Source organism: Perissodus microlepis, chromosome 8 (genome assembly GCF_051167445.1).
Source record: "Perissodus microlepis isolate ML-2025 ecotype Zambia chromosome 8, ASM5116744v1, whole genome shotgun sequence".
NCBI lineage: Eukaryota > Metazoa > Chordata > Actinopteri > Cichliformes > Cichlidae > Perissodus > Perissodus microlepis.
Genome location: NC_140468.1, coordinates 6758096 through 6780663, shown reverse-complemented (window position 1 = coordinate 6780663; position 22568 = coordinate 6758096). Strand labels below are relative to the sequence as shown.

The 22568-nt window shown below is 38.6% G+C and overlaps 1 protein-coding gene and 1 non-coding gene across 3 annotated transcripts; one reads left to right on the top strand and one right to left on the bottom strand.

The window, feature by feature from the left end:
• The first annotated feature begins 554 nt into the window (after window positions 1–554).
• On the top strand, window positions 555–626 carry trnac-gca (transfer RNA cysteine (anticodon GCA)). Its single transcript has one exon. It is a non-coding gene; the product is annotated as a tRNA-Cys (tRNA).
• Window positions 627–1502: 876 nt separating this feature from the next.
• LOC146381263 (plexin domain-containing protein 1-like) lies at window positions 1503–21478 on the bottom strand. 2 transcript variants are annotated; one of them, XM_084937228.1, is made up of 13 exons: window positions 20925–21478; window positions 13565–13725; window positions 9866–10009; window positions 9711–9780; window positions 9488–9610; window positions 9284–9402; window positions 9047–9146; window positions 7680–7772; window positions 7507–7588; window positions 7378–7438; window positions 7175–7292; window positions 5142–5299; window positions 1503–2258 (listed from the first exon to the last, which is right to left on the bottom strand). In XM_084937228.1, exons 1-13 carry the CDS (start codon window positions 20998–21000, stop codon window positions 2133–2135), a joined length of 1431 nt encoding a protein of 476 aa, XP_084793354.1. In that variant the 5' UTR covers window positions 21001–21478; the 3' UTR covers window positions 1503–2132. The 2 variants fall into 2 exon arrangements, with proteins under 2 accessions (XP_084793354.1, XP_084793353.1); XM_084937227.1 differs by having other exon boundaries at window positions 7680–7775; window positions 20925–21476.
• Window positions 21479–22568: the final 1090 nt, after the last annotated feature.

Below are 22568 nucleotides of genomic sequence, written 5' to 3'. Positions count from 1 at the left end.
GCAGCGTTGAGGAGAAGTGAGGTTGATAACCTTAAAAGGAGTAACAACATAGACTAATCCAAATGTACTGTAATAACGTTTTTAAATAAATAAGGTCGACTTTAAACATAAATTTATCGCGGTAAGCTCTAAATATCTACATTTATACAACAACGGGGTTACAACTTTTTATTTAAAAAAAAACAAACATACACAGCACTAACACAAAAGTTTAACCAGTAAAGAAAACAAAGAATTATCCATGCTATTGATGACGTGAATGATAAATAGATATCTCCAACTGCTACGTGGGGACATGATAATATCCTGTACTGCGGTTCGACTTTGTTTATTTGACGCCCTCTGCTGGAAACAAGCTCGATTACAACCAGGTCTGCCATTTTGTTTACATCGTTAACGTTAGCGGAAAGCTTCGGACTAAACAAACCTGTGTATTATAATATATGTTGGGATTTATGACTAAATGCAAGAACCAACTATTATACTATATTCAGCGTGTCAGTACTGAACATGTGGTATATTCATATAGCCAAAACTTGGCTGATTCGTACATCGGGGGTATAGCTCAGTGGTAGAGCATTTGACTGCAGATCAAGAGGTCCCCGGTTCAAATCCGGGTGCCCCCTCTTTTCTTTCCTTGGTGACTTTTTGTCGTTGCGTTCGTATAAATAAATGTAATAGAAAACTTCACCGATTGCCTAGCGATATATGAAGTTGATTCCTTACTTAACGAACATAATCTCTACCAGTAGCCGTATGTCTTTTTGTCGCTTTTATCTTTCCCACCGCGTCTTAAAATACTATATTCCACCTTATTTAAAAGAAATTCTTCAGAGGGTTTTACCACTAAATTAATTACATGTCCCAATGTGTACTGTTACTTTACTTTTTGATTTTGTCACCATTAGTTGTGTGGAAAATCTCTTTTCTTATTAATCTGCAAAGTTTACAAGTATTTATACACGTTGCGGTTAATATGCCTGTATGTTAGCAAAACTATCGGAATATCTGTCTCTGCTCGGTACACACCTTCATTTTTAAGCTCAATATAATAAATGATCACCGTGGCTGCGCTTGTCATGTGGAATTTCGTGTTGTGTTATGGCGCCATCCTGTGGCAATGCTGTGCACAGCTCTAAATACCTTACATTTTTGCAATTTTTAACCTATCATGGGACTTCAGCAAGGAAGGAGATAAATTTCCATCCATCCCAGCTGTCTCAGGGCGAGAGAGATGCATTTGCTGTAAAATAAATTTGCATAAAAAATGAATTCCATACATGCAGTCATTTTGAGTTGTTATCACAGCAGTGCTTAAGCTATAATGTAAATTTATTTTTAAAAATTAGATGCACATGAAGTATTAATGCCCACATAAGGTATTTCTCTAATAGTATCTTTAATGCTGTTTCCTTCTATTTTAAGGCTCATTCATTTAGTTATTAAAATTGAAAACCATCTAAATAGATGTGTTAGTCACTCACCAGACTATGACCTTTAGATCAGAATCCAGACTCGTCACCAGCTTTTATTAGAAGACATTTAAACAGAAAGGTTCAAAGAAAACCCTCATAACTTCACGTCTCTAAAATTCATCCAAACAACATACGTCCTTATAATCACTATCAGCTATAAAGCTAAATATCTGTCGTAGTGAAGTCCACATAGATATAACATTTTATGAACTCATCGTTGCTCGCGTAGAAGTTTCATGAAACAAAAGTGACTCCATAAAATGGATAAAAACAAAAAACACAGAGTAAAGTTGAGTGGTACATTGATTTGCAGTATGAAGGCTAGTTTAATTCATTCCCTGACAGGCCCTTGCATCGTTGGGTTTTGGACATTTGCATCTCATCATTTCTGTACTGCCGTCTTCATCTCAAACCCTCCAACCCTTAGATAATATGGCGAATCCCCTGTGTGATGGCAAACAGCAAAAGACACAGAGAAAGCTGGCAAGAGCTACAAGAGCAGTTACAGTAAACACTGTCCAGCCTCAAAGGTTGGAGTAAGGACATCTTGTGTTGATGGTCAGCCTGAATGTCCATATTCATCCTCCTGTAGTACCGCAGTTTTCCTCAAGATGGTGTCCTCTCTTCCACTGATTGAGTCCTGCAAGTCCTAGACCCTTAGCAGCAGTGCTCAGCTTCAATGAAACCTTCCTTTTCATGGCCCCCGAGCTCGACTTCAGCATAACTGGAGTGACAGCCCTGATTGCGGAACTTCATAGAGGGCCAGTAGTTATTGGTGCGTCGCTGCAGACAGAGAAACAGTAGTAGGTAAAGACCTCATAGCAGGTGTTACGGATTCAAATATTGGGGATGGATACAAGAGGAAAAGTCACAATAACCACACTGGTCCGGCCGGGTTGAGTCAAACGATGATTTTAATGATCACACGCGTGGGAGATGGACACCGTATGCAGACAGCATCAGATCTCACCCCAAAAATCACATCACAATAGTTTTATGAAATCAGGGTATTAGAACGCCCCCTCATGCGTACGACAGGTGCAATACAATCAATGTTGACAGTTTTATTTAACACAGCAAAAGAACATTTTCTCCCCTGCGGAGACACAACATTGCAGCTACAAGGATTTCCAGATTGGTTAAGGTGATCAGTGTGTAATGCTCTAAATCAAGTATGTAATATTAAATGAATATTGTTTAATCAATTGCCACTACTAAAACATAACAAAAGATATAACTGAATACAGAATCACAAAGAATAACATGATATCAGTGTTGTGTAAGCACTCCTTACTCCAAGCTGTATAGGCTCGAAAGCCTATTACCAATTAAGCATATTAGGTGATGTGCATCTCTGTAATGAGAAGGGGTGTGGTCTAATGACATCAACACCCTATATCAGGTGTGCATAATTATTAGGCAACTTCCTTTCCTTTGGCAAAATGGGTCAAAAGAAGGACTTGACAGGCTCAGAAAAGTCAAAAATAGTGAGATATCTTGCAGAGGGATGCAGCAGTCTCAAAATTGCAAAGCTTCTGAAGCGTGATCATCGAACAATCAAGCGTTTCATTCAAAATAGTCAACAGGGTCGCAAGAAGCGTGTGGAAAAACCAAGGCGCAAAATAACTGCCCATGAACTGAGAAAAGTCAAGCGTGCAGCTGCCAAGATGCCACTTGTCACCAGTTTGGCCATATTTCAGAGCTGCAACATCACTGGAGTGCCCAAAAGCACAAGGTGTGCAATACTCAGAGACATGGCCAAGGTAAGAAAGGCTGAAAGACGACCACCACTGAACAAGACACACAAGCTGAAACGTCAAGACTGGGCCAAGAAATATCTCAAGACTGATTTTTCTAAGGTTTTATGGACTGATGAAATGAGAGTGAGTCTTGATGGGCCAGATGGATGGGCCCGTGGCTGGATTGGTAAAGGGCAGAGAGCTCCAGTCCGACTCAGACGCCAGCAAGGTGGAGGTGGAGTACTGGTTTGGGCTGGTATCATCAAAGATGAGCTTGTGGGGCCTTTTCGGGTTGAGGATGGAGTCAAGCTCAACTCCCAGTCCTACTGCCAGTTTCTGGAAGACACCTTCTTCAAGCAGTGGTACAGGAAGAAGTCTGCATCCTTCAAGAAAAACATGATTTTCATGCAGGACAATGCTCCATCACACGCGTCCAAGTACTCCACAGCGTGGCTGGCAAGAAAGGGTATAAAAGAAGAAAAACTAATGACATGGCCACCTTGTTCACCTGATCTGAACCCCATTGAGAACCTGTGGTCCATCATCAAATGTGAGATTTACAAGGAGGGAAAACAGTACACCTCTCTGAACAGTGTCTGGGAGGCTGTGGTTGCTGCTGCACGCAATGTTGATGGTGAACAGATCAAAACACTGACAGAATCCATGGATGGCAGGCTTTTGAGTGTCCTTGCAAAGAAAGGTGGCTATATTGGTCGCTGATTTGTTTTTGTTTTGTCTTTGAATGTCAGAAATGTATATTTGTGAATGTGGAGATGTTATATTGGTTTCACTGGTAAAAATAAATAATTGAAATGGGTATATATTTGTTTTTTGTTAAGTTGCCTAATAATTATGCACAGTAATAGTCACCTGCACACACAGATATCCCCCTAAAATAGCTAAAACTAAAAACAAACTAAAAACTACTTCTAAAAACATTCAGCTTTGATATTAATGAGTTTTTTGGGTTCATTGAGAACATGGTTGTTGTTCAATAATAAAATTATTCCTCAAAAATACAAATTGCCTAATAATTCTGCACTCCCTGTAATACAAATGTCAATGTAATGTCAAAAGCTTTAATCAAAGGTTAATTCAAGGCTGCTTATATGATTCTTATATGATTATGATTATATGATTCTGAGGTTTCAATAATGCCGATGATAAAATAACAAAATAATAAAAGAAAAGAAAAAAGAACACCCCCTTTTATCCCACACAGGCAAATGGGAAGATGCAGGCTTCAACCATAGACGGCATAAAAGATGAATGTAGCCACTGCGATGTGCCTATTGCACATCCATAAATCCCCTAAACTTTACTGCAAGTGCTTTTATGAAATTTAAAGGTGAGTGTTTTCAAGTCAAGAGTGGGTTTTACTGTGAAGCCACAAACTCATTGGCCCATTGGAGCTTAAAGATCATCAGGAGAGTGTTTCCAGTGTTCAGGGCTGTTTTGTCACAGACTTCTGCAAGTCTTTTTGCAGACACATGAACATCACCCACTTCTCATTCATCAGGTGAATCTGTCATTTCATTGACCTGTGAAATAAACTGGTCACACAGTGACAGAGTATGCATGCTTACACGTTTCACCTGTCTGAAGTCTGGTAGTTATGTAGACATTATAAAAGATGGACATAACTTCCAGGTTTGAAAAGTGAAGCAATGCAGAAGTGCCTTAAATCTACATTCCTTTTAATACCAGCATCAACGATGTATTTCAATAGTGGCTTAAAACAACTTCAATGTGCATTACCACCACCATCTGACCATAGCAGTATATTACAGCCCACCAGGTCAAAGTAAAATTAAGGGAAAACATATATTTTAAGACAAGAAAAGGTCCTCTATATTTTAAAAGAAAATTAAAGTCTGTGACCATCCCTACTGCAGAGGGAATGAGAGCTGGATGTTGTTTTTCTGACCTGCATGAGGTAGAATGGTGGAGCCACTGTGGGATGTGTGTTGATGTAGTAAACAGCCAGTAAGGTGAGAGCTACAAGCAGAACTAGAGCAGCCACAACGCCTGCGATGATGGCCGTGTTCTCTGTCATCCCGTTGTTTGGAGGGCTCGTCTGTATATCTGAAAGGAAGGAAGATTGTTGCTCCTGTTAAAGCATTTCTAAATATAGAAATGTCTAGGTAGCTAACTATGGACTTTACTTTGGAAAACTCTGTGGCCAACTTCCTAAAACTAAGTGGGGACGATTTTCTTTTTAAAATTTGGAATATTTTAATTCATAGTGCCCGTCTGTTAAGAGGCAGAGGGATTTTTACTGAAAATCTGTAGGGCATTGCTGTTGTACTGAGCCATTCTGATCTTTTATCTCATTGGATGATGTTTGCATGTGTATATGTATACATGTATTTTATGTTCAAGTATGTGTGAATGTGTACATTTTTGTATATGTATGTGCATATTTGCATGTACAGATATTTTTTGTAATATCTTTTTCCCCCCCCTCTTTTTCTTGCTGTATTGGTCTATTTGATTCACCTTTGCTTCTATTGTTTATTTTATTTTATTTTCACTTGCTAAACACGGGACAGACTTGACTGGGGAAAAGAAAGGGGAGAAAGAAAGAGGGAAAGAAAAACAGTGGGGAAGAGGAACGGTGATAAAGGGCAAAAAACAAAAACCAACAAAACAAACAGACAAAAAATACATATATCAATCACCATATATGGATGTCTTACAGTGTTTTCTATAATTTTTTCATCTTATCTATTTTAATTCTTTTTATTATATTATCCCTCTGTTCAGCACTTTGGCCAACACTTGATGTCTTTTTAATGTGCTATATAAATAAAGATGACATGACTTGACTTGACTTGACTTGACATGAGTAAAGTAAAAATGATTTGTCCTTTATTTACCAAATTATATTTAAGCTTATATGAAGCTTTAATTACTATATAATTTATAAATGAACTGACATTAAATTAGCATAACTCCTAGAAGCAGAAAGTGATGCGTGGATTGAAAAAACAAGAAGAAAAAAAGAAATTCATGTTCACTTGTTTGTATTTACAGTAAATCTCCCCAAAATCTGTATACACAGAAAATCAACAGAAAAACATTAAAAAACAATCCTCAGTCTCTTCCCAAAGTCCACATGGAAAAACAAATATTTGACTACTTTACTGTTGGACTTTATTAAAGTTGAGTTTGACACTTACATAATCTTTATTTAACTAGGATAATAGAATACGTGAGATTTAAAATCAGTGGGTTCTTAATTAGAAGAATTTATACAAATAAATAAGTAGAAACATATTGATGAACTTAAAAATTTTGAACATATTGAATGAATAAATTGTGGTCCTAGGATTGATCCCTGGGGCCTACCCCTGGTTAGATTACAAGCTTGGGAAATCATAGCTTCTGCTCACACACTTCTGTGGGATAAATTCCAAATTATCTAATGGTTTCTTCTGATTATTACTGTCAAAAATGAAAATTTAGTTATTCATAAAAAGTGTCCAAGCCAATGCAACAAAAGGCACTCCTATTTGCCTAGGTAGATTTGATTTTACATAAACATGTCTTTGAAAGGATCTACACAAAATCTCATATATAAATACACAGATAAGATCCGCAATTATTAGTCATAATTTTATAGTGAGACTAGCTTCATGATAAGCTTTCTGTTATTGTTATTTTTTACATTCTGAAAATGTTTGAGAAGATGTACAAGTTTAAATCTGACACACCTTTAAGGTCTATCTCCTGTTTATATTGAGTCGTGCAGCTGGTACCTGAATGCTTATGCTCTCTATGGAAATTCAGCTTTAATTCTGTAATGCTCAGAAATCAGAGAGCTACTAGTAATTCTGCTTCTCCTTAATCTATTCACAACGGGTCACATTTTGCATGATCCCCAAAAAAATAAACAATTAAATATTCCTTCATTCACCAGTTTTTGCTAACATACCAGCACTGTATTTTCCAACTCACCCCTAGTAACAGGCTGTTCTTCAAGCACTGAAACGGTTGGACCTGGAGAGGAGTGATTAAAGGAGCTCATAGTTGCTTCAGGTAGAACTGTGTTGTAGTCCTCACACATGCCTTTAGCCTGAGTGAATGCCGAAAAGAATGACTCAGGAATCAGTAACAAAGCTGCTGATCTCTCTCTTGTGTGATATGGTAATGAGTCTCACCTCTTCAGGGCAGTTGTAATCCAGCCACTCTTGTCTATGTCGGTCTATACCATCAGAACATCTAGAAATGAAAAGCAAAGTGAGAAAAGGCGAGAATCTCATAACATCACGAATTGAACTTTGTCTTACCGTTGAAGTGTGTTGCACCAGCCACAGCCGCTTGTCAAGTTGGATGTTAGGCAGAGATCACAGGATGTGTGTTGAAGACAAGCTGGGGGAACGGGAATCGCATCGTTACGCAGTTACGGGGTGAGCAATGAGGCTAGGCTGTCGAACAAAAACTAGTTTGAAACAGGACTTACTGGGCAGAGGTGTGAACTCAAAAGCTGATCCGCTCACAATCTTTGTGGTGTCAATGGCAACACGATGATACTCATAGATAGTACGCCGCTTTGCTTCTATCAAGACAAAAATTGAATGTCAGCCTGCAAGTCTTTCTTCTGTATTAAGTCTCATGTGAAAACTTAAAAAGAAATCTGTGCTCCATGTTTCTGAGGGGGGACTAACTCCTGTTCAAATTGAACTACTTGTGATGGAAAGTATTTAGTTTCTGCTTTTACTCCTCTGCCAGGGTGAGAGCTGAGATGGAGGCATGTGATTTATCCAGATAGCACCAATTCACAACAACAGTCATCTCAAAGAGCTTTGTATTGGAGGTTAATGATCCTACAGTACTAGAGCGAGTACAACTTGATGACAATGGGAAGCACCCCGTTTTAATAGGAAGAGACTTCGAGATGATAACTTTGAGAATACCGGTCCAATTTTCATGAAACTAGGCGAGGAGGTGGAGGGTAAAGAAATCAGATCACGTACATTTAAACTGCAAAATGTAGTGCTGGTCTTGGCACAAGATGTGAGTTCAAGTACCATTTATGTTCTGACAACACGAAAAATAATTTTTGAGATGTATACGAGTCTAAAGATGGACTTTGTCTTGTAGAAAAGTAAGGAATGGTGTTGAACTATTTATTTATTTTTACAGCAGACTCAGAACTTGAAGAAATTGATATTATACTTTACTTCAGACCAGGCTAACTGGCTCTAATATAAAGCTTTAACTTGTAACAGTAAATGTAACTTGGAATTTCTGTGCAGGAATTTGTTGTTGTGTGTTTTTTTGAAAATGTATTTATCATCCATTTTTATTTTAATAATACAATATTTATTTTTCTTTATGGCAGCAATATGGCTTTAACTAGGCATGTTTCTAATAGTTAATGTGTTAGCAAGAAGAAAAATGTAGCTAGTCAGTTTTTATAAAAGTTTGAAAATGCTCAGAAAAGCAGAAGAAAAAAATCTGTGTTTGTCTAAGGGTCATTAGTAACCTTTATCCAAAACCTTGTGAAACCACAATGTCAGATTAGTTTTCCAATCAGGGCTAACGTCATCAGCCTTCTTTCCTTGCAGGTTAACACCCACTCACCTGTGCACAATGTCCTCTAATCACTGGTTTGATCAGTTTACTCTGATGTAGCTTATATATAGCTGATCATTTTGTGGATCATTTTCTGAAAAACTGCACTGGTTTGTGAGGATATCTTATTGCGTACCCATCAAAACATATTAGACCCCACAGTTAACTGGCTTAATAATTTACTAAAATATGAATAATTAGTTTAAATTAACAGTAGAGGAAGTATCTCTTTTTTATTTTAAAGGAACTGACCTGACAGCTGTGATGTAGGGAGGTATCCCATGAAAGCGTCAGACAGTCCAACTTTCAGCGGATGCTCAGTAGAATTTATTTCCTCCACTGGCAATGGGATCTCAAAAAAGAACAGAAGAGTTTGTTTTGACACTGGTAAACCTGACATTCAAGCTGAGCTGTGTTTTTTTTTACAAAATTTTGAAATGGTGGAATTATATTTTTTGCTACATCTGATTAAAAAAAAACAGAACTTACTTCTTTGTAGTTGAAAACAATTGTTCCATTTTTGTGGAGCGCTGCTTGGAAAGTAAAAGGCCCCGCTGCCTCTCGGTCCTTTAACCGCACTTTGTCCCACTGCACGACAAATAAATTACCTGGGCAAAGCAGTATACAAAGGTCAGTCAGAGATACTCAGGAGTTCCCAAACTCTAGAGACTTCATAGAGGAACCTTTACCTACCATTATCCGAGTACCTCACTGTTGAATTTTTAGAAAAGCTAGGGTCAAAATTGGCCATGAGGGGAGCGACATACTGGGTGGCGGTTAGCATTCTGTGAGTTATTTCACCCATGTAGATGAAACCTGAAGAGAAACATTAAGAGAAGTGAACAGTCAAAGATTTTAAAAACACCTCTACCCCGTGGCCGAACAGCACATCTTTAAACTGAAGCATGTGACCTACCTCCAGTTGCTATAATAATTTGTCTCAAGTAGTGCCCATAGAAGGGGAAATCAAAGGAGAGTGCTACTCTCTGTGAATAAGAAGACATGTCAGATGTGGTTAAATCTGTCTGTAAATCAGACATTAGTGCTTGAATGTGCGAACGCTCATCTCACCGCTGCCTGTCGATGCGCGTTGGACAGTATGCCGTGAATTCTGACTTGGTTTTTGTGCAGGTTGTCCATATCCACCCACAAGCTTGCAGTCTGTCTGTCTGTTGGACCAAAACTCTGCCATCTGTAGTACCTCTGGGAGTCCTCCTGAGAGAAAGAGGTCACTCATTAGACAAGTTTCCTGAATACATTAATCATGGTGAGGTAGTTTAGAGTAGGTCTCTGTATGAAATAGACTGATTTAAATTGAAATCAATGAGTTACTACAGGACTGGATAATTTGAAATGTATACATCTTGGGTAGCTCTAACCACTCCAAAATAAAGATGTGTAGTTTTCAATCTTGTTTTATGTACATTTTAAACTAGTAGTCTAAAGGATTGCTGCGTGCATTTCCATATAATAATAACAAATGAAAAAAATAGAACATCTTACCCTTTTACATATCTCTGAGAAGAAATCTTATCAAAGAGAACTCATCTTTATGAACATTTGGGGGATTTTTGCATCCTATTGTACCAGCTTCTAATAGCTAATCAATACATTTATCATTGTTCTAAACAGATTTCTTTTTACATTTGTGTTTGTACAAGGTACTTTTTTTAAATTACCTTCTTCAGAACTTCACCAACAGGAGGCAGCATTTTGTGAGTTGGTTTGTTGAGATTTTCCAGTGTTTACATTTTGATATATATGTTTTAAGCTACTCTATTTCCTGTGCTCTTAATGGCTTACTTAGTTAAATAAAGCTTATAATTATTCGCTGCACCATTTTGTAGTATAGGTATTACAGGTATTATTACTGGTATTAGATGAAAGTACAGTCTTACCTTTTTTCCTCTTTTTTGTGAAAAATATTTAGGTTAGTGTAAGTGTGAACTGAAAAAAAAGTCGATCAGCTCAAAAATAATGTGAAAAAAGCAAAAATGCCGTATTTTGAACAACTGGATAAACCTCAGTGCAGGGATTTTTTCCTTCAGTCCTGCCCACATAGTGCCACTTGATGGAGCTGTTTACACATTGGTTTTGACAACAAGCACTTGTGTCTTCATACAGATCTCCAGTGTTGATGGCATTATTAATGTATAGCATAGTTGAAGGTGACAGAGAGCAATGGTTCTGGGGTTTAGTATGGGCTTAGAAAGTGGAGCAGTTAAATGCAGCGCTCTCACAACCTCTCCGGCTGCTCCACTTACAGCAAGTGACCCACTTTTTTCTTCCATCTCCACTGCCTGACACCAGCCTGTATTTTCTAGGGGGATTCTAGGTGAGGAGAATAATCATTTATTTTCCCTCACAGCTGACTGACTTATTGAAGTGACTCTGATTGGACAGGGGATGGAGGGTTTTGGAAATTGGGATCAGGCCTCCCCCTAAAAAAGCAGCAGCAGCAGCATTGTAACAGGGTTACTTGTGATCCAATCCAAGTGAGTCACACACACATGCACATACTCGTGCGCAGCCATGCTTAAACAAACACTGTAAGCTGGCAACACAAGTATGTGGTCTGTTTTCAATTTGAATTGTAGAGAGAGGAAGAAAAAAACGTAGAACACAATTTATTTGGGCTAATTTTTACTGAGGCTGATTGGAGTGAAAGATGAGTCTAGGAGGTAAGACACTCATAAAACCTCATCCCATGCACTAACAACGCACACACGCAGACACACACTTCTAAAATAATGACTGGAAAATGGCACAGGACAGTGATGTGCTACAGGCTTTACCTTTGACTAAACTTTATTTTTTCTGGCTCGGCAGTAGCTACTTGACTTGTCAGCACAATATTATTACCAAAACCATTTACAGTTACAGTTTGCCTCACATTTACCTCTTCATATTTTCATACACAAATAACAATAAGCTATATTAAAAAGTATTAACCTGATCATTGGTCTATCATGTTGTGCATTTAGGGATCAACACACCAACCTGTGATAGCCCACCCCACCCTATGGTTAGGTTAATTCTGCAGCTTTTGTGAAAGTAACTCTTTTCTTGGTTTAAAGATTATAATAACCATGTAAACATCACTATATTGATTGACACTAAAGATTCTTTGGCTTTGGTGTAATGGATGGTTTAGTTTTCCTAAAATAAGTAGGGGATATTTATCCCTCAGGCTAATGTAATTTTAAGTTGGCAGCTATTAATGCCCTTTTTCTTGCAGAACCAATAAATATAAGAATTCTCATTTCTGTAATTCAGCTGACAATGACTTGCACAGCTGTGTTGACCTCATTCTCACTGGTCACAGTTTTTGGGGCAGTTTTTCTCATGCTCTTACTGGTTGTAGCTCTGTGGCTGTACAGTTTTCTACAACAATGAGCCCTCCATAAGGAAGTATTATGCAGTTTAGGCTAATTTTAGAATAATTTTAGTAGAGTTAGATAATACAATACAAACAGCACATTCTGAAGTCATATGCAGTGATGCAGTCTCAACATACAAACTTAGCAACAAAACTGACTCTGTAGACACTTCCTCTGTAGAACTTTTAAAGTTCAAGACAGTACAGTTAGAAAATGGCTGAATAATATGGGTTGTTTGGACTGCTCTTCTCTCTAGAAAGAACATAACAGCATGCTAAGGTTTGCACAGTTGCAATCCTAAGTGCCCCTTGGAAACATAAAACCAAATTATTATTATGCACAGTGCCATGTTTGCGAAAAACCAAACACAGCATATCTGCTCAACAGAAAACCTCATGGGGCGACCGTGGCTCAGGGGGTTGTGAAGCGTATCTGTAACCGGAAGGTTGCCGGTTCGATCCCTGGGCTCTCTGTCTGGTCGTTGTGTCCTTGGGCAAGACACTTCACCTACCGCCTACTGGTGATGGCCAGAGGGGCCGATGGCGCGATATGGCAGCCTCGCTTCTGTCAGTCTGCCCCAGGGCAGCTGTGGCTACAACTGTAGCTTGCCTCCACCAGTGTGTGAATGCGAGAGTGAATGAATAGTGGCATTGTAAAGCGCTTTGGGTGCCTTGAAAAGTGCTATATAAATCCAATCCATTATTATTATTATACCAACTTAGAGTTATGACTGCTGAAAGTGGCTCTATAAGAAACTGTTGGTGGTTTTGGCCATCGCAGTCTTACAAAAGGTTTGCCAACACAAAAGCATCTGTTTTATTCTAAATAGGACCATAATTTCCTAAATGAACATTATTCTCAATTGAAAAAGAGTTGGCCATTTAAGAAAAGATAAGATAACCTTTATTAGTCCCACACGGGGGAAATTTGTTTTGTTACAGCAGAAAGTGGACAGTGCAAAGTTATATAGCAAAAATTAGAGAACACTGGAATACAATAAGAATAAGATACTGAGCTAAACAATTAAGACAGTAAAGACATTAGGAAAGTGTTTACTTTGGTATGAAATCAACTGATATAAGGCTCACTTTCTCATGGCCATCTATACAGCTGGACCACAACCAGAGCAGATGCCCCCTGCTGGCCATTAGAGAGATTGAAGGCTTAAGGAACAGCTATACGCTGTGTAGCTTTAGCTTCAAGCATAGGCATGATGTCATTATTTTAGAGCTTACATTAAACTTGATATTTACTGTATGTGTTGTTAGTAAAAGAGCAATGGGAGCGTCATTTCTATGAACATAATTTAGGCCATATTAAAATAGTTGATTTTCCTACTGCCACTATTGTAATCTAAGGTCTTAGCCATGAATCAGTTATTGCATCTCACCACTATGCGAGTCATGTTGTCAGGCAGGGGACTGATATCAACTCCTCCTCCTCCTTCAGCCTGTGAGCTGCGGGCTTCCCTGTGTTTGTGTGGGGTCTGCTGGTCTCTCCTGGTTCTGTGAAAACTGGATGGATCTTCCAGAGCAGTTCCACTCCATGCATCTAGAACAACACAAGCAGCAGCACACACATACATGCAGATTCATTCACGATGATGTATTTCTTGAGGATTTAATCCATGAATAAATACTCTCACCACATAATCGCTCACCTGTTGTTAACCATCAATTTGAGACATAAGAGTTCAACAAACAAAACGTCACAGACTTGCTTACTAAATCACAATTACTTTGAGGAAAAACAAGATAATGTAATTATCTCTCAAAATGTGTGAAAACTGTCTTATAAAATGTAGTTTTTATAGACATTATAATGACTTTGACTTTAAACTCTGTGGTCACATCTGTTCTTTATTGGTTACCATAATCTGGATCATTAACAGGCATACATATCTAAAGAAAATTAAATCCATGTTTAGAGGTCACGGAGCAATAACTCACACAGAGACAGAAATAAGATCAGCACAAACAACACCGTAGATTTTCTATACATCTGTCATGCAGAAATAGGGTCATGATTCCTTTTTAATCATGTGGTGCCAACATTGTTCTTTGGTCAAATAATCCCTATGTATGTACAAAAGGATTGTGGGGGTTTGTCTGTGTGTGCATCTTTTTAGAGCACTCACATCTCTACTGACCACCTACATTTGTGTGGGCTTTCGTGACATCTGCTTAACAGATCATAGATGGCTGTTTATGTTTTTTTCAACCGATCTATGACTCACTGTCCACATTTTTAGTTGGCAGTTGCAAAATCAGCAGAACTCACTGATAGTTCAACAGGGTTAAGAGCTCATTATTCCCTCTGAAACAGAGGGATTAAATTCCCTTTGCTGTCTGGTTCTGAGCTGTTAGTTCACTGAACTGAGCTATTAATTAACAGCATGTTATGAACATTCCCTTCAGTGTGAGAAAGATGAACCCCGTCTCGAAGTTATGGCCAAAATTATGTGGATAACCCCCCCCCCCTCCCTTCAGTCTGGAGCTGTTTTATTGTATTGACAGTTTGTTCTGATTAAAATGTTAATGCCAGATTATTAGTTTAGCAGTAGTTTGTATTCCTCCCCTGTCTCATCTAACATGAAAGGCCTGTGTACGAAAAAATAGGCCCATAAAAAAATGTTTTTCACCGTTTGTTGTTGAAGAACTGCACAAACCCCCAACCATGACCCCATCCTGCAGCTCTGGTATGAACTGAAAACTTTGACTGTGATCCTAAAATGACCTAAGATCAAAGGCTGGACTTGCTAACGTCTCTGTGCTTGAAAGTGAGATTGGCAGGAAAGCAAATCGCTGCTGCATAGGCATAGCTTTGTAACCTTCCAGTTTCTTAACACAGGCGGTAAATTAACTATTAGTAGTTTTACTAGTAATTTTTTCACAGTCATCTATACAATCAGACTTCGTGTTGTGACCAGTGGAGTCAATCTCTGCTGGGGGAGAGGGGAGCTGCTTTAAGGCACTTCTGCGTTGACATTGCTTTCCATCTTTTATATAGACATATAGACTATATGTTAATACAAAAACTACAATGAATATTTATGACTAACTCACACCTAATCATAAAGACTGAAAAAGATGGATGTAGTTCCTGGGTCTTAATGTATCTTAAAACTGCATTCTTTTTAATGCTCACCAGGGGGAAATACATGTGGTTGCAAAAAGAAGAGAAAGTGGCCCTCGTCCCAGGCCTCTGTAAACACTCATTTTGTGTCATACTGAATAGAATAAAATAAAATAAAATAAAATAAAAGTCAATTTTGTAAACTTTGGTTTCTATGTGTCAGAAAGAAGGATTATCTAGCGCCTTGGCGTACAACTTCAAAACACTTTCAAAACAAAGAAATGTCGACTCAGGTTGAGGCTTCGTAATGGGACTTCACAAGCCAATGTGTCACGGTGGCTACGACCTTATAGTTTTTGTGCACCTAATATAGTTAAACTTAGTTTTATAAAAAAAAAAAAAAATTAGAAATTTGTGGCTTCAACATCAAAAGGTTCCTGTCCGGTTTTACAGCCCAACATTAACTGCCTGTATTTTGATTGTTTCGCTGATTCAAAAAACATGCACTCCACAAAGTTATACCTGATACCACACAAACAGAGAGTGCATAAAATAAATATATATAAAATGTTAATTTTTCCAAAGTAAGAATGATATTAAATTAAAAAGTCTTAAGGGACAAAATAGGACAAGTGAAAAAGAGAGGTTATTACACACTCGGGGGAGATTGTGCTAATGAGGAATCTTGTTTGATTATGGTGCGGTGGAAGCTAATTTCACTGCTGCAGAACAAAAAGCTTCTAACTGGGTCAGATTGGCACTCATCATCATCATCATCGCTAAACAGCGGAGGAGGCTTCAAACAGCAGAGTTAAACAATGAGGAGGAGCTTTGAGGAGCAGGAAAACTGAAAAGGGGAGTTCAGGGGCTGCACACAAGTTAGCGCAGTTTAGGCTACAGTCTAATAGACCATGACTATACTTAGATTTTTCCTGCCACCCTTACAATAGGTCACTTTGAGATTTGCTTTACAGATCTTCCAAGTGTTCACATTTTCTTTCCTGAAACATCGTTAACCTTATCTAATTGTCTGCATGTGGGGCTGGATGAACTTCAACATCAAAAGTGTGCTGGGCTTTGCATAAGGACCTGGACTTAAGACAGGCCTCAGTAGCATCATGTCTGGCAGACACATGTGCGTGTGGACCCTGCACTGGGAATGTGCAAACTGGTGCAAAAAAAAAAAAAAACTATGCTGATGAATCTGGAACATGGCCAAATGGTCTAATTGTTGATGCGACAGATGTGATGTGTGACAGATGTACGGGTGAATAGTCAGTGGCTTCACTGCAAAAATGCCCTCTGATGTTGCTGCTAAATAAAATCAAAGGCATGAAACACGTTCTGACAGTCCTTTGAATTTACATCTATGCATCTGCAGGATGTCAGATTTTCTGCTTTTTTTTAGCCAACCTCACACATCCAACAGCAGAAAATCCTTATTTCTGTGCCAAGTCTGTTGACTTGATTAAGAAACATTAAATCCCTTAACAAATGCTCGCTATTTTGAGGAGATGGCACCTGCATGGCAGCGGTGTCCACTGTACCTTCACATGTGTCTGCATTGCAGCAACCGCCACAAATCTAGTGGGCGTTGTCAAACTAGGACACAGCCTGATGAACCATATACATTGCTCTGTTGATACATGGATTGTATTCATTCATGCCAGTACCATGTTACACACTCCTATTTCCATTTCTCTCATTTTTTGCTCTATTTTTTCCTTTATAAGTATGAAAATGCAAAGCTGTAATATATTAACAATATAAACACACAAACCTTTTATTTATCCTTATAATTTACCTCATTATCTGTTGTCAAAGACAGATATCTAAGAAACACAACAGGGTATATTTTCTTCTGTATGAAAGTATTTTTTGAAGGCTCTACAAAAACCAGAGCCACGTTCCTAAACTGAGACAAAAGCTAAATGGCCTTTCAGTCTGCTCAGATGGATCAAGTCCATGGGCGAAAAATACATTTCTTCTGAAAACAATATTTTCCTGGGTAAATGTGCAACACTTTGAAGTTTGAGTACAGGCAGGAATACATCGAGGGCATGTACTTGGTCAATGAAGGGGAAAGAGAATTATCTGCAGGCCCATCAACAGAGAACAAAAGGCCAACATCTTTGCTCCAGAGACAGACACACTGAAGAGAGTGAACTATTGTGCACTGTCCAAACACAGCACACGAGAGCAGATTAAATCTCAAGATACAATCAAAGTCTTGACCCTATCACTCTTTTCTAGCGGTGGAAATGAGACACAGTATTACGTGCTTTGTCAGGACAGGGATTTGCAAAGCACCTGCAGTCTTTTGGGTAAAGAATCATTAATGGAACAATAATCACAAGACGAGGTCATCGCTTGTCAACTCAGTATAGTTCAGTGCAGTGGTTTTATTATTTTGGATTTTAAAAGGGTGATCTGTGTTAAAACCAGCCTGGAGCTAGTAGTGTGGGAGGACCCTATTTGGCACCTTATCCTCAGAACAGCAGTAACCATAACACACAATCGCAAACACTAGCAGCTGGAATGATAAAGACCTGAAAATAAATAGAAAAATGTGGTGTTTAGATTAATGTGCACAAATTGACAAGGGTCAGTTGTTTATGTTTTTGAACAGATCTTTCATTTTCAGTCCAGATGACATATGATTTGAGTTTGCAGATGTGCTTGGCCAGTTGTAGTTAACTGTTTATTTAGTGCTTTAATATTTATAGTCATAAATCTGAGATTATCTTAGTAAGAAATGTGCAGTAGCAACCAAGAAATGACTTCAGAGGAAAATAATGTTCTGCCCCTTGAAATGATAAGTGCAGCCGATCAGATTAAAATCAAAATAGTCTTGTATAGATGCCACATTGTTTAAAACTTAATAGTGCAAATCCATCTACATGAGGCAAATGTTAACCACATGGGGCTAAGAGGTAGTCTCACGTTTTAACGTCTAACTTAATAAATACACAAAAGTTTAAATTAATGATTTAGCAATGACCATCTCTTGGAAAATGCTGTTTTGTATTTGAAAGCAATTTTCCACAACTTATTATTAATATAAATGAAAGCCACAATGTATATTTATAGTCTTTATACATCTGTGCATTCCCTTTTTCTGTTGTAAATACTGTTAAAAGCTTTAAATATTGTTTCAGCTGCTCTTCTCCCACCTACTGATCTTTGGGTTGCAGTAGGTCAGCGCATCTCTTTTTGAACCATGTGTTTCTTGTGAGACCCACATGTGTTCACTTTTGTAAACTAGATCCAATCAAAATGCGAGACATCATCTCAGTATGTGGAACGGCGGGACAAGGGACAAATATGCTGTGCATTCCCATATAAAGTGGGACATCTGGTAACCCTCGCTTCTGGAGTCCATTGCCAATTTTTGCAGGTTTCCGGAGTGTTCAGGCGATGTCCGGGCCAAGACTTTGTCCTCCGTCCTCTATTCACTGTTTGTTATGCAGAAAAGTTTTTTCAGCTAAGAAAAAGCTAAATTCTCATCAGGTTTAAAAAAAACTACCCCTTGGCTAATGTCTGTTTGGCTCTTAGTGCAGATTGTTTGCCTGTACGCGACCAGGATCTGCTCAAACATGATTGGTCATTAGGAACTTGGACTACAAATGGAATCCATAGAGGTAACACAGATCCTGTCCCTTATAGTGGTTACTTGTACATATATATAAATTAAAGCTACTTTGTCATTAAAGATCCTTGTGATTATAGTTTAGATTTCAAGCCAAGGGGGTTATCGCACAACTTTAGAAGTGCACGACTGTGCATACGAAACATAGGTTGCTGTCATTTGTTGACCAACAGAGGTCTTGCAGCAAAGGCATTTTTAAGCAAAAAACTCCCTGTTGCCTTAAGATTTTTAAGCTCTAACACTGCATTATTGTTTGACTGACGTGTTTTAGCTTTTGACCTTTATCAGCATCATCAAAGCCATCAAGACCATAAAGTCAGACCTTTTCCTCTCCACCTTGAACGCAGGTGGTTGTGCCAGAAACCTATACTGTGCTTCTTCCATTAGGTTCTAGTTGGATTGGTTGTTGAGAAAATTTGGTTCAGCTAACATGAAGATGATTAGTGAATAAACTTGGGCTTCTCATCTAGTGCTTTTAGCCCAGACACCTGGGCCACATGTTGTTTGTGTTTAAGATTAAATGGCAAAAGTTAGCATGCTAACATGCTAAGGATACTGACTGCTAAATACTGTTAGCACTGTTATTGCAAGTTAGCAACTAGCATCTTTATAGACTCATAGTTACAGTGTTGCCTGCTTTTGCACAAACTCATTAGCACAGGTATTTTCCTGGTATTTTTCAGACAGATTTGATATAATATGATGATATCCTGCTTATAAAAGCAACACATACATGGATATATCAGCATTCATAAAATCCACACATATCTTTTATGTGGTGTTTAACTTCTGTGAAATTTACACTGAAATTTGCAGATGTGTAAACAGTCTTGATGGTCCTGACCTTTGAGAAAGTTGGGACAGCCATGTAGTCTTTTTACCTAACTCTGCTGTATTATTATCTGCTCTGAAAAAGAGATTTGGCATCATCTGCAGTCAGGTGTTCCTTTGGATAAGTCATTGAGCGTGTAGTCATTTAATTACCAAGCTTCCAGCACTTCCTTTTTAGTTTAGAGCTGTTCTACTTTCGGTTGAAACAGAACACTAATCTAAAAACGTCTGAGTTTACAGGGCCCAAAATATGGATCCATCTTTACGAGGGAGACTCTAATAAATTGATCTGGATCACTGGTTTGGGAGTGTTAATGGGAAAGATGAGCCTGGACATTGTGCTGGACTTCGTGTGACCGTATATTTGAGGGGATCTGTCTCTCTGTATGTCTACTTGTCCTCTGCAGAGCTAGGCCCCTGATCAGAGGAACTGGGACCACAGGAGAGGCCAGAGAAACTAGAGCACTGCTGATTGTCGGAGGAGGAGGAGGAACAGCGGAAGAACGGGGGCTGGCTAAAAATAATATATCTCCAAGGAGAACAAAAATACATACATGCACACACGCACCAACACACACCTACAGATAGGACGGCAGAGGATCCATATACAGGAAATGCACAGAGCAGGTGATGAGACACAGTCTGAGATGAAACTTTCCAAATTTAAGAAATCCTAGCTCAGATGCTGTTCTCACTGACTAACTTTCATCTTTTACTTTGGAAATGAATCTTAAACCCTCAAATATTTATTTGTTAAAATCCAGAATTCTCATTCACAGGATCAGTATTATTAAAGCAAATGAACCCCAGACATTTATTTTTCCTCCTCCAAACTGGAAATACAGAAGTTTTGGAATAGCATCATGAAAAGAGAGAGAAAATAAAAATCCAGGCTCGCACACCATCTTTTATGTGCTTCCTGTGACTGACAGTGAGAACTACCACGAGACCAGTTAACTTCACGCATGCACGTATCCATAGACATGCCATAAAAAGTGCCAAAAAAGCATTTTAAGCCTTCCATAGTTAGTGACAACAAATTCAGGTGTGTGTGTGTGTGATATTAACTTTAACTGAGATTTTTAGAAGCTGTTTTGTGTGGCACTTGACAGTCTGTTGTGCAGAAAGGTAGTCGTAATGGTGGTGTTGTTTGTAGATCTGTATTGGGTGTTGACGTTAAAGAAAGGGGGCTTACCTTCATGCTCTTGAGCCCAGACTCTGCCTAGCTCAGCCTGGGAGAGACAGATGAGGAGAACAGCATAAAGCCCCATGTCCGGCTGACTCTTCTCCCTCCTTCCCCTTCTCTTGATCACTCCTCGTCTTCTTCTTCTTCTTTTCCCCAGTTTCCCCTCTCACTTTATGTAAAGGAATGGGGCGCCTCACTCCACCACTCCCCTACCTTTCGTCTCTGTCTCTTCGCCTCTGCTCACCCACACAATTGCTGTTTCCTCACTTCAGCCAAGTTTTACTGCTTTTCTCCCTCCTCCTTTTTTGCCCTTGTTTGGCCCTCAGAATACTGTCTCAGATGATCGGTCCATAACGCAGGAGAGATGATAAACAGCTGAAGTGAAGAGATGTGTTTTCTCTGTGCTCTTCCTTTGCTTCAGTCACATTTCTATCTTTGAATTAGCTCTTCACTCGGTTGTCTCACCTCCTCCCCTCTGGATGTCTGTCTGTCTCTCTTGTGTTTTTCTGTTTTCTCCAAAACAGAGCTCTGGATTTTTAAAAGACTTCCCAAAATGAGGAAATATTTATGTATTTATACATTTTTTTTCCTTTCCTTCCACAGTAGAAAAAAAGGGGGTGTTGAAGATGGGAGGAGCATGTCTCCCCCATGTGGAAGCAAGCTGAACCAAAACAAATGTGGTAGTTAAATGGTTGGCGTTTTGAGAAGAACTTCCTCTGTAGTCTGTTACAGAGATAAAGCACATTTTTAACTGAAAGGTTTGAAAAGAACTGTTTTTCTACTCTTGGTAGTAGAAGATTATTTGATGAGGTAAATATGTTTTGTGTCCAACACTTGAAAAAGAAGAACCTGGAATTATTTAGGTGCTGTTGATAGTGGCGCTATGGTGACCATTTTTATTTACCAGTTTCTTTTCCCTCTAGGAGTGCTATATACGTCTCTGATCATTTTATTAGGTACAGATTGGTAGTTTGGTCTTCAGGACTATATGAATTTTTTGTGGAAAGAATTAAACAAGGAGCTGGAAAAATTCCTCAGACATTTTGGTCCATGATAGCATCACACAGTTGCTTCTTGGCTACAGCTCCATGATGAAAACTCCCATCTTATCTATTGGATTGCTGGATTTTATCAGAGCTTTTCCTGTGTTCACACTAGATGCCTGATATGTCTCTCAGAAAACCCTCTCAGAACTATGGGCCACTTCAGGAGGGAAAGACTGGTGTCGGTGCTTTAAGTAAGTAATTAATAAAGCAAATATTGCAAATAAAAACTAACAAGCACACAACTTCGGTGTTAGCCTTGTGTGTAGTTTAGTAACTTCTTTATTTGTAGAAGAATTGCTGTTATGATACGTGCTGCACAGAGTCAGGCACCGAGAATCGATGATATGACTCAAACCTAGGGTTGGGCTGTCCTAAAATTTTGGATTTTGAATCTAACTGGTGCATGGATTTGGATGTGTATGTGCTACTAATTTTGGACTGCTGTCCTTCTCAAACAGTCTCATAAAAGGAACTTTAATCTTTTTTGTCTTAATTTTCCTGGTTAATTAAATAAGAAAAACAATAATTAAATCATCTACTCTGACCACTAGCAGTTTATAAAGAGATAAAAATATTATCTCTTTATAAACTGAACTATATTCATCTT